At 37.9% G+C, this 16,647-nt stretch overlaps 1 protein-coding gene across 1 annotated transcript in view; it reads left to right on the top strand.

Moving 5' to 3' along the window:
- The window catches only part of LOC116371233 (serine/threonine-protein kinase TBK1-like), a 79,779-nt gene that overhangs the window by 10,323 nt on the left and 52,809 nt on the right, over nucleotides 1-16,647 (top strand). The window contains exons 3-4 of the mRNA XM_031820091.1: nucleotides 295-435; nucleotides 15,147-15,276. Of these exons, the coding sequence (XP_031675951.1) occupies nucleotides 295-435; nucleotides 15,147-15,276 (271 nt within the window). The remainder of the gene's footprint in view (nucleotides 1-294; nucleotides 436-15,146; nucleotides 15,277-16,647) is intronic.

Raw genomic sequence — 16,647 nt, 5'->3', positions numbered from 1 at the left:
AATGTTTTGTTCTCTAACACCAGAAAACAGGGGACCTGTATATCGTCTTCTACCTAAAGTTTAAACACAGAATATTTTTCTGTTAAAGATAATGGTGGACCTGAGTTCTGTAACACCAGAAAACACACCTGTATATAACACTGTGTTCTGTAACACCTGAAAACACACCTGTATATAACACTGTGTTCTGTAACACCTGAAAACACACCTGTATATAACACTGTGTTCTGTAACACCTGCAAACACACCTGTATATAACACACCTGTATATAACACTGTGTTCTGTAACACCAGAAAACGGGGGACCTATATGCGGTGAAGGTGTTCAACAACCTCAGTTTCCTGCGACCACTCGACGTCCAAATGAGAGAGTTTGAGGTCCTGAAGAAACTCAACCATAAGAACATCGTCAAGCTGTTCGCTGTGGAGGAGGAGGTCAGTTATATACCCTGTCATTTATAGAATAACACTACCTAGAGGAGGTATCTCTATCAGTAGAATAACACTACCTAGAGGAGGTATCTCTATCAGTATATACTATCTGTAGAATAACACTACCTAGAGGAGGTATCTCTATCAGTATATACTATCTGTAGAATAACACTACCTAGTGGAGGTATCTCTATCAGTATATACTATCTGTAGAATAACACTACCTAGAGGAGGTATCTCTATCAGTATATACTATCTGTAGAATAACACTACCTAGTGGAGGTATCTCTATCAGTATATACTATCTGTAGAATAACACTACCTAGAGGAGGTATCTCTATCAGTAGAATAACACTAGCTAGTGGAGGTATCTCTATCAGTAGAATAACACTACCTAGAGGAGGTATCTCTATCAGTATATACTATCTGTAGAATAACACTACCTAGTGGAGGTATCTCTATCAGTAGAATAACACTACCTAGTGGAGGTATCTCTATCAGTATATACTATCTGTAGAATAACACTACCTAGTGGAGGTATCTCTATCAGTATATACTATCTGTAGAATAACACTACCTAGTGGAGGTATCTCTATCAGTATATACTATCTGTAGAATAACACTACCTAGTGGAGGTATCTCTATCAGTAGAATAACACTACCTAGTGGAGGTATCTCTATCAGTATATACTATCTGTAGAATAACACAACCTAGTGGAGGTATCTCTATCAGTAGAATAACACTACCTAGTGGAGGTATCTCTATCTGTATATACTATCTGTAGAATAACACTACCTAGTGGAGGTATCTCTATCAGTATATACTATCTGTAGAATAACACTACCTAGTGGAGGTATCTCTATTAGTAGAATAACACTACCTAGTGGAGGTATCTCTATCAGTAGAATAACACTACCTAGTGGAGGTATCTCTATCAGTATATACTATCTGTAGAATAACACTACCTAGTGGAGGTATCTCTATCAGTATATACTATCTGTAGAATAACACTACCTAGAGGAGGTATCTCTATCAGTATATACTATCTGTAGAATAACACTACCTAGTGGAGGTATCTCTATCAGTAGAATAACACTACCTAGAGGAGGTATCTCTATCAGTAGAATAACACTACCTAGTGGAGGTATCTCTATCAGTAGAATAACACTACCTAGTGGAGGTATCTCTATCAGTATATACTATCTGTAGAATAACACTACCTAGTGGAGGTATCTCTATCAGTATATACTATCTGTAGAATAACACTACCTAGTGGAGGTATCTCTATCAGTATATACTATCTGTAGAATAACACTACCTAGTGGAGGTATCTCTATCAGTATATACTATCTGTAGAATAACACTACCTAGAGGAGGTATCTCTATCAGTAGAATAACACTACCTAGTGGAGGTATCTCTATCAGTATATACTATCTGTAGAATAACACTACCTAGAGGAGGTATCTCTATCAGTAGAATAACACTAGCTAGTGGAGGTATCTCTATCAGTATATACTATCTGTAGAATAACACTACCTAGTGGAGGTATCTCTATCAGTAGAATAACACTACCTAGTGGAGGTATCTCTATCAGTATATACTATCTGTAGAATAACACTACCTAGTGGAGGTATCTCTATCAGTATATACTATCTGTAGAATAACACTACCTAGTGGAGGTATCTCTATCAGTATATACTATCTGTAGAATAACACTACCTAGTGGAGGTATCTCTATCAGTATATACTATCTGTAGAATAACACTACCTAGTGGAGGTATCTCTATCAGTAGAATAACACTACCTAGAGGAGGTATCTCTATCAGTATATACTATCTGTAGAATAACACTACCTAGAGGAGGTATCTCTATCAGTAGAATAACACTACCTAGAGGAGGTATCTCTATCAGTAGAATAACACTACCTAGTGGAGGTATCTCTATCAGTATATACTATCTGTAGAATAACACTACCTAGTGGAGGTATCTCTATCAGTATATACTATCTGTAGAATAACACTACCTAGTGGAGGTATCTCTATCAGTAGAATAACACTACCTAGAGGAGGTATCTCTATCAGTATATACTATCTGTAGAATAACACTACCTAGTGGAGGTATCTCTATCAGTAGAATAACACTACCTAGAGGAGGTATCTCTATCAGTATATACTATCTGTAGAATAACACTACCTAGAGGAGGTATCTCTATCAGTAGAATAACACTACCTAGAGGAGGTATCTCTATCAGTAGAATAACACTACCTAGTGGAGGTATCTCTATCAGTATATACTATCTGTAGAATAACACTACCTAGTGGAGGTATCTCTATCAGTATATACTATCTGTAGAATAACACTACCTAGTGGAGGTATCTCTATCAGTATATACTATCTGTAGAATAACACTACCTAGAGGAGGTATCTCTATCAGTAGAATAACACTAGCTAGTGGAGGTATCTCTATCAGTATATACTATCTGTAGAATAACACTACCTAGTGGAGGTATCTCTATCAGTAGAATAACACTACCTAGAGGAGGTATCTCTATCAGTAGAATAACACTACCTAGAGGAGGTATCTCTATCAGTAGAATAACACTACCTAGTGGAGGTATCTCTATCAGTAGAATAACACTAGCTAGTGGAGGTATCTCTATCAGTATATACTATCTGTAGAATAACACTACCTAGTGGAGGTATCTCTATCAGTAGAATAACACTACCTAGAGGAGGTATCTCTATCAGTAGAATAACACTACCTAGAGGAGGTATCTCTATCAGTAGAATAACACTACCTAGTGGAGGTATCTCTATCAGTATATACTATCTGTAGAATAACACTACCTAGTGGAGGTATCTCTATCAGTAGAATAACACTACCTAGAGGAGGTATCTCTATCAGTAGAATAACAATACCTAGTGGAGGTATCTCTATCAGTAGAATAACACTACCTAGTGGAGGTATCTCTATCAGTAGAATAACACTAGCTAGTGGAGGTATCTCTATCAGTAGAATAACACTACCTAGAGGAGGTATCTCTATCAGTAGAATAACACTAGCTAGTGGAGGTATCTCTATCAGTATATACTATCTGTAGAATAACACTACCTAGTGGAGGTATCTCTTTCAGTATAATAACACTACCTAGTGGAGGTATCTCTATCAGTATATACTATCTGTAGAATAACACTACCTAGTGGAGGTATCTCTATCAGTATATACTATCTGTAGAATAACACTACCTAGTGGAGGTATCTCTATCAGTAGAATAACACTACCTAGTGGAGGTATCTCTATCAGTATATACTATCTGTAGAATAACACTACCTAGTGGAGGTATCTCTATCAGTAGAATAACACTACCTAGAGGAGGTATCTCTATCAGTAGAATAACACTACCTAGTGGAGGTATCTCTCAGTATATACTATCTGTAGAATAGCACTACCTAGTGGAGGTATCTCTATCAGTATATACTATCTGTAGAATAACACTACCTAGTGGAGGTATCTCTATCAGTATATACTATCTGTAGAATAACACTACCTAGTGGAGGTATCTCTATCAGTATATACTATCTGTAGAATAACACTACCTAGAGGAGGTATCTCTATCAGTATATACTATCTGTAGAATAACACTACCTAGTGGAGGTATCTCTATCAGTAGAATAACACTACCTAGTGGAGGTATCTCTATCAGTAGAATAACACTACCTAGAGGAGGTATCTCTATCAGTAGAATAACACTACCTAGAGGAGGTATCTCTATCAGTAGAATAACACTACCTAGTGGAGGTATCTCTATCAGTTGAATAACACTACCTAGAGGAGGTATCTCTATCAGTAGAATAACACTACCTAGTGGAGGTATCTCTATCAGTATATACTATCTGTAGAATAACACTACCTAGAGGAGGTATCTCTATCAGTAGAATAACACTAGCTAGTGGAGGTATCTCTATCAGTATATACTATCTGTAGAATAACACTACCTAGTGGAGGTATCTCTATCAGTAGAATAACACTACCTAGTGGAGGTATCTCTATCAGTATATACTATCTGTAGAATAACACTACCTAGTGGAGGTATCTCTATCAGTAGAATAACACTACCTAGAGGAGGTATCTCTATCAGTATATACTATCTGTAGAATAACACTACCTAGAGGAGGTATCTCTATCAGTAGAATAACACTACCTAGAGGAGGTATCTCTATCAGTAGAATAACACTACCTAGTGGAGGTATCTCTATCAGTATATACTATCTGTAGAATAACACTACCTAGTGGAGGTATCTCTATCAGTATATACTATCTGTAGAATAACACTACCTAGTGGAGGTATCTCTATCAGTAGAATAACACTACCTAGAGGAGGTATCTCTATCAGTATATACTATCTGTAGAATAACACTACCTAGTGGAGGTATCTCTATCAGTATATACTATCTGTAGAATAACACTACCTAGTGGAGGTATCTCTATCAGTAGAATAACACTACCTAGAGGAGGTATCTCTATCAGTATATACTATCTGTAGAATAACACTACCTAGAGGAGGTATCTCTATCAGTAGAATAACACTACCTAGAGGAGGTATCTCTATCAGTAGAATAACACTACCTAGTGGAGGTATCTCTATCAGTATATACTATCTGTAGAATAACACTACCTAGTGGAGGTATCTCTATCAGTATATACTATCTGTAGAATAACACTACCTAGTGGAGGTATCTCTATCAGTATATACTATCTGTAGAATAACACTACCTAGAGGAGGTATCTCTATCAGTAGAATAACACTAGCTAGTGGAGGTATCTCTATCAGTATATACTATCTGTAGAATAACACTACCTAGTGGAGGTATCTCTATCAGTAGAATAACACTACCTAGAGGAGGTATCTCTATCAGTAGAATAACACTACCTAGAGGAGGTATCTCTATCAGTAGAATAACACTACCTAGTGGAGGTATCTCTATCAGTAGAATAACACTAGCTAGTGGAGGTATCTCTATCAGTATATACTATCTGTAGAATAACACTACCTAGTGGAGGTATCTCTATCAGTAGAATAACACTACCTAGAGGAGGTATCTCTATCAGTAGAATAACACTACCTAGAGGAGGTATCTCTATCAGTAGAATAACACTACCTAGTGGAGGTATCTCTATCAGTATATACTATCTGTAGAATAACACTACCTAGTGGAGGTATCTCTATCAGTAGAATAACACTACCTAGAGGAGGTATCTCTATCAGTAGAATAACAATACCTAGTGGAGGTATCTCTATCAGTAGAATAACACTACCTAGTGGAGGTATCTCTATCAGTAGAATAACACTAGCTAGTGGAGGTATCTCTATCAGTAGAATAACACTACCTAGAGGAGGTATCTCTATCAGTAGAATAACACTAGCTAGTGGAGGTATCTCTATCAGTATATACTATCTGTAGAATAACACTACCTAGTGGAGGTATCTCTTTCAGTATAATAACACTACCTAGTGGAGGTATCTCTATCAGTATATACTATCTGTAGAATAACACTACCTAGTGGAGGTATCTCTATCAGTATATACTATCTGTAGAATAACACTACCTAGTGGAGGTATCTCTATCAGTAGAATAACACTACCTAGTGGAGGTATCTCTATCAGTATATACTATCTGTAGAATAACACTACCTAGTGGAGGTATCTCTATCAGTAGAATAACACTACCTAGAGGAGGTATCTCTATCAGTAGAATAACACTACCTAGTGGAGGTATCTCTCAGTATATACTATCTGTAGAATAGCACTACCTAGTGGAGGTATCTCTATCAGTATATACTATCTGTAGAATAACACTACCTAGTGGAGGTATCTCTATCAGTATATACTATCTGTAGAATAACACTACCTAGTGGAGGTATCTCTATCAGTATATACTATCTGTAGAATAACACTACCTAGAGGAGGTATCTCTATCAGTATATACTATCTGTAGAATAACACTACCTAGTGGAGGTATCTCTATCAGTAGAATAACACTACCTAGTGGAGGTATCTCTATCAGTAGAATAACACTACCTAGAGGAGGTATCTCTATCAGTAGAATAACACTACCTAGAGGAGGTATCTCTATCAGTAGAATAACACTACCTAGTGGAGGTATCTCTATCAGTTGAATAACACTACCTAGAGGAGGTATCTCTATCTGTAGAATAACACTACCTAGTGGAGGTATCTCTATCGGTATATACTATCTGTAGAATAACACTACCTAGTGGAGGTATCTCTATCGGTATATACTATCTGTAGAATAACACAACCTAGTGGAGGTATCTCTATCAGTATATACTATCTGTAGAATAACACAACCTAGTGGAGGTATCTCTATCAGTATATACTATCAGTAGAATAACACTACCTAGTGGAGGTATCTCTATCAGTAGAATAACACTACCTAGTGGAGGTATCTCTATCAGTATATACTATCTGTAGAATAACACTACCTAGTGGAGGTATCTCTATCAGTAGAATAACACTACCTAGTGGAGGTATCTCTATCAGTAGAATAACACTACCCAGAGGAGGTATCTCTCAGTAGAATAACACTACCTAGAGGAGGTATCTCTATCAGTATATACTATCTGTAGAATAACACTACCTAGTGGAGGTATCTCTATCAGTAGAATAACACTACCTAGTGGAGGTATCTCTATCAGTAGAATAACACTACCTAGTGGAGGTATCTCTATCAGTAGAATAACACTACCTAGTGGAGGTATCTCTATCAGTAGAATAACACTACCTAGTGGAGGTATCTCTATCAGTAGAATAACACTACCTAGAGGAGGTATCTCTATCAGTAGAATAACACTACCTAGTGGAGGTATCTCTATCAGTAGAATAACACTACCTAGTGGAGGTATCTCTATCAGTAGAATAACACTACCTAGTGGAGGTATCTCTATCAGTAGAATAACACTACCTAGATGAGGTATCTCTATCAGTAGAATAACACTACCTAGTGGAGGTATCTCTATCAGTAGAATAACACTACCAAGTGGAGGTATCTCTATCAGTAGAATAACACTACCTAGAGGAGGTATCTCTATCAGTAGAATAACACTACCTAGTGGAGGTATCTCTATCAGTAGAATAACACTACCTAGTGGAGGTATCTCTATCAGTATATACTATCTGTAGAATAACACTACCTAGTGGAGGTATCTCTATCAGTAGAATAACACTACCTAGAGGAGGTATCTCTATCAGTAGAATAACACTACCTAGAGGAGGTATCTCTATCAGTAGAATAACACTACCTAGTGGAGGTATCTCTATCAGTAGAATAACACTAGCTAGTGGAGGTATCTCTATCAGTATATACTATCTGTAGAATAACACTACCTAGTGGAGGTATCTCTATCAGTAGAATAACACTACCTAGAGGAGGTATCTCTATCAGTAGAATAACACTACCTAGAGGAGGTATCTCTATCAGTAGAATAACACTACCTAGTGGAGGTATCTCTATCAGTATATACTATCTGTAGAATAACACTACCTAGTGGAGGTATCTCTATCAGTAGAATAACACTACCTAGAGGAGGTATCTCTATCAGTAGAATAACAATACCTAGTGGAGGTATCTCTATCAGTAGAATAACACTACCTAGTGGAGGTATCTCTATCAGTAGAATAACACTAGCTAGTGGAGGTATCTCTATCAGTAGAATAACACTACCTAGAGGAGGTATCTCTATCAGTAGAATAACACTAGCTAGTGGAGGTATCTCTATCAGTATATACTATCTGTAGAATAACACTACCTAGTGGAGGTATCTCTTTCAGTATAATAACACTACCTAGTGGAGGTATCTCTATCAGTATATACTATCTGTAGAATAACACTACCTAGTGGAGGTATCTCTATCAGTATATACTATCTGTAGAATAACACTACCTAGTGGAGGTATCTCTATCAGTAGAATAACACTACCTAGTGGAGGTATCTCTATCAGTATATACTATCTGTAGAATAACACTACCTAGTGGAGGTATCTCTATCAGTAGAATAACACTACCTAGAGGAGGTATCTCTATCAGTAGAATAACACTACCTAGTGGAGGTATCTCTCAGTATATACTATCTGTAGAATAGCACTACCTAGTGGAGGTATCTCTATCAGTATATACTATCTGTAGAATAACACTACCTAGTGGAGGTATCTCTATCAGTATATACTATCTGTAGAATAACACTACCTAGTGGAGGTATCTCTATCAGTATATACTATCTGTAGAATAACACTACCTAGAGGAGGTATCTCTATCAGTATATACTATCTGTAGAATAACACTACCTAGTGGAGGTATCTCTATCAGTAGAATAACACTACCTAGTGGAGGTATCTCTATCAGTAGAATAACACTACCTAGAGGAGGTATCTCTATCAGTAGAATAACACTACCTAGAGGAGGTATCTCTATCAGTAGAATAACACTACCTAGTGGAGGTATCTCTATCAGTTGAATAACACTACCTAGAGGAGGTATCTCTATCTGTAGAATAACACTACCTAGTGGAGGTATCTCTATCGGTATATACTATCTGTAGAATAACACTACCTAGTGGAGGTATCTCTATCGGTATATACTATCTGTAGAATAACACAACCTAGTGGAGGTATCTCTATCAGTATATACTATCTGTAGAATAACACAACCTAGTGGAGGTATCTCTATCAGTATATACTATCAGTAGAATAACACTACCTATTGGAGGTATCTCTATCAGTAGAATAACACTACCTAGTGGAGGTATCTCTATCAGTATATACTATCTGTAGAATAACACTACCTAGTGGAGGTATCTCTATCAGTAGAATAACACTACCGAGTGGAGGTATCTCTATCAGTAGAATAACACTACCCAGAGGAGGTATCTCTCAGTAGAATAACACTACCTAGAGGAGGTATCTCTATCAGTATATACTATCTGTAGAATAACACTACCTAGTGGAGGTATCTCTATCAGTAGAATAACACTACCTAGTGGAGGTATCTCTATCAGTAGAATAACACTACCTAGTGGAGGTATCTCTATCAGTAGAATAACACTACCTAGTGGAGGTATCTCTATCAGTAGAATAACACTACCTAGTGGAGGTATCTCTATCAGTAGAATAACACTACCTAGAGGAGGTATCTCTATCAGTAGAATAACACTACCTAGTGGAGGTATCTCTATCAGTAGAATAACACTACCTAGATGAGGTATCTCTATCAGTAGAATAACACTACCTAGTGGAGGTATCTCTATCAGTAGAATAACACTACCAAGTGGAGGTATCTCTATCAGTAGAATAACACTACCTAGAGGAGGTATCTCTATCAGTAGAATAACACTACCTAGTGGAGGTATCTCTATCAGTAGAATAACACTACCTAGTGGAGGTATCTCTATCAGTATATACTATCTGTAGAATAACACTACCTAGTGGAGGTATCTCTATCAGTATATACTATCTGTAGAATAACACTACCTAGAGGAGGTATCTCTATCAGTAGAATAACAATACCTAGTGGAGGTATCTCTATCAGTAGAATAACACTACCTAGTGGAGGTATCTCTATCAGTAGAATAACACTACCTAGTGGAGGTATCTCTATCAGTAGAATAACACTACCTAGTGGAGGTATCTCTATCAGTAGAATAACACTACCTAGTGGAGGTATCTCTATCAGTATATACTATCTGTAGAATAACACTACCTAGAGGAGGTATCTCTATCAGTATATACTATCTGTAGAATAACACTACCTAGAGGAGGTATCTCTATCAGTAGAATAACACTACCTAGTGGAGGTATCTCTATCAGTATATACTATCTGTAGAATAACACTACCTAGTGGAGGTATCTCTATCAGTAGAATAACACTACCTAGTGGAGGTATCTCTATCAGTAGAATAACACTACCTAGAGGAGGTATCTCTATCAGTATATACTATCTGTAGAATAACACTACCTAGTGGAGGTATCTATCAGTAGAATAACACTACCTAGTGGAGGTATCTCTATCAGTAGAATAACACTACCTAGAGGAGGTATCTCTGTCGGTATTTACTATCTGTAGAATAACACTACCTAGTGGAGGTTTCTCTATCGGTATTTACTATCTGTAGAATAACACTACCTAGTGGAGGTATCTCTATCAGTATATACTATCTGTAGAATAACACTACCTAGTGGAGGTATCTCTGTCGGTATTTACTATCTGTAGAATAACACTACCTAGAGGAGGTATCTCTATCAGTAGAATAACACTACCTAGTGGAGGTATCTCTATCAGTAGAATAACACTACCTAGTGGAGGTATCTCTATCAGTATATACTATCTGTAGAATAACACTACCTAGAGGAGGTATCTCTATCAGTATATACTATCTGTAGAATAACACTACCTAGTGGAGGTATCTCTTTCAGTAGAATAACACTACCTAGTGGAGGTATCTCTATCAGTAGAATAACACTACCTAGTGGAGGTATCTCTATCAGTAGAATAACACTACCTAGTGGAGGTATCTCTATCAGTAGAATAACACTACCTAGTGGAGGTATCTCTATCAGTAGAATAACACTACCTAGTGGAGGTATCTCTATCAGTATATACTATCTGTAGAATAACACTACCTAGTGGAGGTATCTCTATCAGTATATACTATCTGTATAATAACACTACCTAGAGGAGGTATCTCTATCAGTATATACTATCTGTAGAATAACACTACCTAGAGGAGGTATCTCTATCAGTAGAATAACACTACCTAGTGGAGGTATCTCTATCAGTATATACTATCTGTAGAATAACACTACCTAGTGGAGGTATCTCTATCAGTAGAATAACACTACCTAGTGGAGGTATCTCTATCAGTAGAATAACACTACCTAGAGGAGGTATCTCTATCAGTATATACTATCTGTAGAATAACACTACCTAGTGGAGGTATCTCTATCAGTAGAATAACACTACCTAGTGGAGGTATCTCTATCAGTAGAATAACACTACCTAGAGGAGGTATCTCTGTCGGTATTTACTATCTGTAGAATAACACTACCTAGTGGAGGTATCTCTATCGGTATTTACTATCTGTAGAATAACACTACCTAGTGGAGGTATCTCTATCAGTATATACTATCTGTAGAATAACACTACCTAGTGGAGGTATCTCTGTCGTTATTTACTATCTGTAGAATAACACTACCTAGAGGAGGTATCTCTATCAGTAGAATAACACTACCTAGTGGAGGTATCTCTATCAGTAGAATAACACTACCTAGTGGAGGTATCTCTATCAGTATATACTATCTGTAGAATAACACTACCTAGAGGAGGTATCTCTATCAGTATATACTATCTGTAGAATAACACTACCTAGTGGAGGTATCTCTTTCAGTATAATAACACTACCTAGTGGAGGTATCTCTATCAGTATATACTATCTGTAGAATAACACTACCTAGTGGAGGTATCTCTATCAGTAGAATAACACTACCTAGAGGAGGTATCTCTATCAGTAGAATAACACTACCTAGAGGAGGTATCTCTATCAGTAGAATAACACTACCTAGTGGAGGTATCTCTATCAGTAGAATAACACTACCTAGTGGAGGTATCTCTATCAGTAGAATAACACTACCTAGTGGAGGTATCTCTATCAGTAGAATAACACTACCTAGAGGAGGTATCTCTATCAGTATATACTATCTGTAGAATAACACTACCTAGTGGAGGTATCTCTATCAGTAGAATAACACTACCTAGTGGAGGTATCTCTATCAGTAGAATAACACTACCTAGAGGAGGTATCTCTATCAGTATATACTATCTGTAGAATAACACTACCTAGTGGAGGTATCTCTATCAGTAGAATAACACTTGCTAGTGGAGGTATCTCTATCAGTATATACTATCTGTAGAATAACACTACCTAGTGGAGGTATCTCTATCAGTAGAATAACACTACCTAGTGGAAGTATATACTGATAGAGATACCTCCACTAGGTAGTGTTATTCTACTGATAGAGATACCTCCACTAGGTAGTGTTATTCTACAGATAGTATATACTGATAGAGATACCTCCTCTAGGTAGTGTTATTCTACAGATAGTATATACCGATAGAGATACCTCCACTAGGTAGTGTTATTCTACTGATAGAGATACCTCCACTAGGTAGTGTTATTCTACAGATAGTATATACTGATAGAGATACCTCCTCTAGGTAGTGTTATTCTACTGATAGAGATACCTCCACTAGGTAGTGTTATTCTACTGATAGAGATACCTCCACTAGGTAGTGTTATTCTATAGATAGTATATACTGATAGAGATACCTCCACTAGGTATTGTTATTCTACAGATAGTATATACTGATAGAGATACCTCCACTAGGTAGTGTTATTCTACAGATAGTATATACTGATAGAGATACCTCCACTAGGTAGTGTTATTCTACAGATAGTATATACTGATAGAGATACCTCCTCTAGGTAGTGTTATTCTACTGATAGAGATACCTCCACTAGGTAGTGTTATTCTACTGATAGAGATACCTCCTCTAGGTAGTGTTATTCTACTGATAGAGATACCTCCACTAGGTAGTGTTATTCTACTGATAGAGATACCTCCACTAGGTAGTGTTATTCTACAGATAGTATATACTGATAGAGATACCTCCACTAGGTAGTGTTATTCTACAGATAGTATATACTGATAGAGATACCTCCTCTAGGTAGTGTTATTCTACAGATAGTATATACTGATAGAGATACCTCCTCTAGGTAGTGTTATTCTACAGATAGTATATACTGATAGAGATACCTCCTCTAGGTAGTGTTATTCTACTGATAGAGATACCTCCACTAGGTAGTGTTATTCTACAGATAGTATATACTGATAGAGATACCTCCACTAGGTAGTGTTATTCTACAGATAGAGATACCTCCACTAGGTAGTGTTATTCTACTGATAGAGATACCTCCACTAGGTAGTGTTATTCTACTGATAGAGATACCTCCACTATGTAGTGTTATTCTACTGATAGAGATACCTCCTCTGGGTAGTGTTATTCTACTGATAGAGATACCTCCACTAGGTAGTGTTATTCTACTGATAGAGATACCTCCACTAGGTTGTGTTATTCTACAGATAGTATATACTGATAGAGATACCTCCACTAGGTAGTGTTATTCTACTGATAGAGATACCTCCACTAGGTAGTGTTATTCTACTGATAGAGATACCTCCTCTAGGTAGTGTTATTCTACTGATAGAGATACCTCCTCTAGGTAGTGTTATTCTACAGATAGTATATACTGATAGAGATACCATCTGTAGAATAACACTACCTAGAGGAGGTATCTCTATCAGTAGAATAACACTACCTAGTGGAGGTATCTCTATCAGTAGAATAACACTACCTAGTGGAGGTATCTCTATCAGTATATACTATCTGTAGAATAACACTACCTAGTGGAGGTATCTCTATCAGTATATACTATCTGTAGAATAACACTACCTAGTGGAGGTATCTCGATCAGTAGAATAACACTACCTAGTGGAGGTATCTCTATCAGTAGAATAACACTACCTAGTGGAGGTATCTCTATCAGTAGAATAACACTACCTAGTGGAGGTATCTCTATCAGTAGAATAACACTACCTAGTGGAGGTATCTCTATCAGTATATACTATCTGTAGAATAACACTACCTAGAGGAGGTATCTCTATCAGTAGAATAACACTACCTAGAGGAGGTATCTCTATCAGTATATACTATCAGTAGAATAACACTACCTAGTGGAGGTATCTCTATCAGTAGAATAACACTACCTAGTGGAGGTATCTCTATCAGTAGAATAACACTACCTAGAGGAGGTATCTCTATCAGTATATACTATCTGTAGAATAACACTACCTAGAGGAGGTATCTCTATCAGTAGAATAACACTACCTAGTGGAGGTATCTCTATCAGTAGAATAACACTACCTAGTGGAGGTATCTCTATCAGTAGAATAACACTACCTAGTGGAGGTATCTCTATCAGTATATACTATCTGTATAATAACACTACCTAGAGGAGGTATCTCTATCAGTATATACTATCTGTATAATAACACTACCTAGAGGAGGTATCTCTATCAGTATATACTATCTGTAGAATAACACTACCTAGAGGAGGTATCTCTATCAGTATATACTATCTGTAGAATAACACTACCTAGAGGAGGTATCTCTATCAGTATATACTATCAGTAGAATAACACTACCTAGTGGAGGTATCTCTATCAGTATATACTATCTGTAGAATAACACTACCTAGAGGAGGTATCTCTATCAGTATATACTATCTGTATAATAACACTACCTAGTGGAGGTATCTCTATCAGTATATACTATCTGTAGAATAACACTACCTAGAGGAGGTATCTCTATCAGTATATACTATCAGTAGAATAACACTACCTAGTGGAGGTATCTCTGAAACAGAAAGTGGAACCGTTGATCAGACCAGGTGTGTGTTTGTCTCAGTGAGGTGTTGATCAGACCAGGTGTGTGTTTGTCTCAGTGAGGTGTTGATCAGACCAGGTGTGTGTTTGTCTCAGTGAGGTGTCAGTCGTGCTAACTAACATGTTATTTCCTGTCCCAGTCCAACACCCGCCACAAGGTGTTGGTGATGGAGTATTGTCCCTGTGGGAGTCTGTATACGGTGCTGGAGGAGTCTTCTAATGCCTACGGACTCCCCGAGGATGAGTTCCTTATCGTGCTACAGGACGTGGGTAAGAAGGACTGGACACACACACCACACACACACACCACACACACCACACACACCACACCACACCACACACACACACACATTTCTTACAGACACACACACACCTTATCACCTCGTCTCACCATCAACTACCCATTATCACCTCACCATCAACTACCCATTATCACCTCACCATCAACTACCCATTATCACCTCAACATCAACTACCCATTATCACCTCAACATCAACTACCCATATCACCTCACCATCAACTACCCATTATCACCTCACCATCAACTACCCATTATCGCCTCACCATCAACTACCCATTATCGCCTCACCATCAACTACCCATTATCGCCTCACATCACCATCAACTACCCATTATTGCCTCACCATCAACTACCCATTATCACCTCACAATCACCTACCCATTATCACCTCAACATCAACTACCCATTATCACCTCACCATCAACTACCCATTATCACCTCATCTCACCATCAACTACCCATTATCACCTCGTCTCACCATCAACTACCCATTATCACCTCGTCTCACCATCAACTACACATTATCACCTCACCATCAACTACCCATTATCACCTCACCATCAACTACCCATTATCACCTCACCATCAACTACCCATTATCGCCTCACATCACCATCAACTACCCATTATTGCCTCACCATCAACTACCCATTATCACCTCACAATCACCTACCCATTATCACCTCAACATCAACTACCCATTATCACCTCACCATCAACTACCCATTATCACCTCATCTCACCATCAACTACCCATTATAACCTCACCATCAACTACCCATTATCACCTCGTCTCACCATCAACTACACATTATCACCTCACCATCAACTACCCATTATCACCTCACCATCAACTACCCATTATCACCTCAACATCAACTACCCATTATCGCCTCACCATCAACTACCCATTATCGCCTCACCATCAACTACCCATTATCGCCTCACCATCAACTACCCATTATCGCCTCACCATCAACTGCCCATTATCGCCTCACATCACCATCAACTACCCATTATTGCCTCACCATCAACTACCCATTATCACCTCACCATCACCCACCCAATATCACCTCACCATCAACTACCCATTATCACCTCACCATCAACTACCCATTATCACCTCACCATCAACTGCCCATTATCGCCTCACCATCAACTACCCATTATCACCTCGTCTAAACATCAACTACCCATTATCACCTCACCATCAACTACCCATTATCACCTCACCATCAACTACCCATTATCACCTCATCTCAACATCAACTGCCCATTATCACCTCACCATCAACTACCCATTATCACCTCGTCTAAACATCCACTACCCATTATCACC

This window comes from Oncorhynchus kisutch, unplaced genomic scaffold (assembly GCF_002021735.2).
Source record: "Oncorhynchus kisutch isolate 150728-3 unplaced genomic scaffold, Okis_V2 scaffold3040, whole genome shotgun sequence".
In the NCBI taxonomy this organism is placed as follows: domain Eukaryota; kingdom Metazoa; phylum Chordata; class Actinopteri; order Salmoniformes; family Salmonidae; genus Oncorhynchus; species Oncorhynchus kisutch.
The sequence above is the reverse complement of the archived record's forward strand: the minus strand, read 5'-3'. Positions and strand labels throughout refer to the sequence as shown.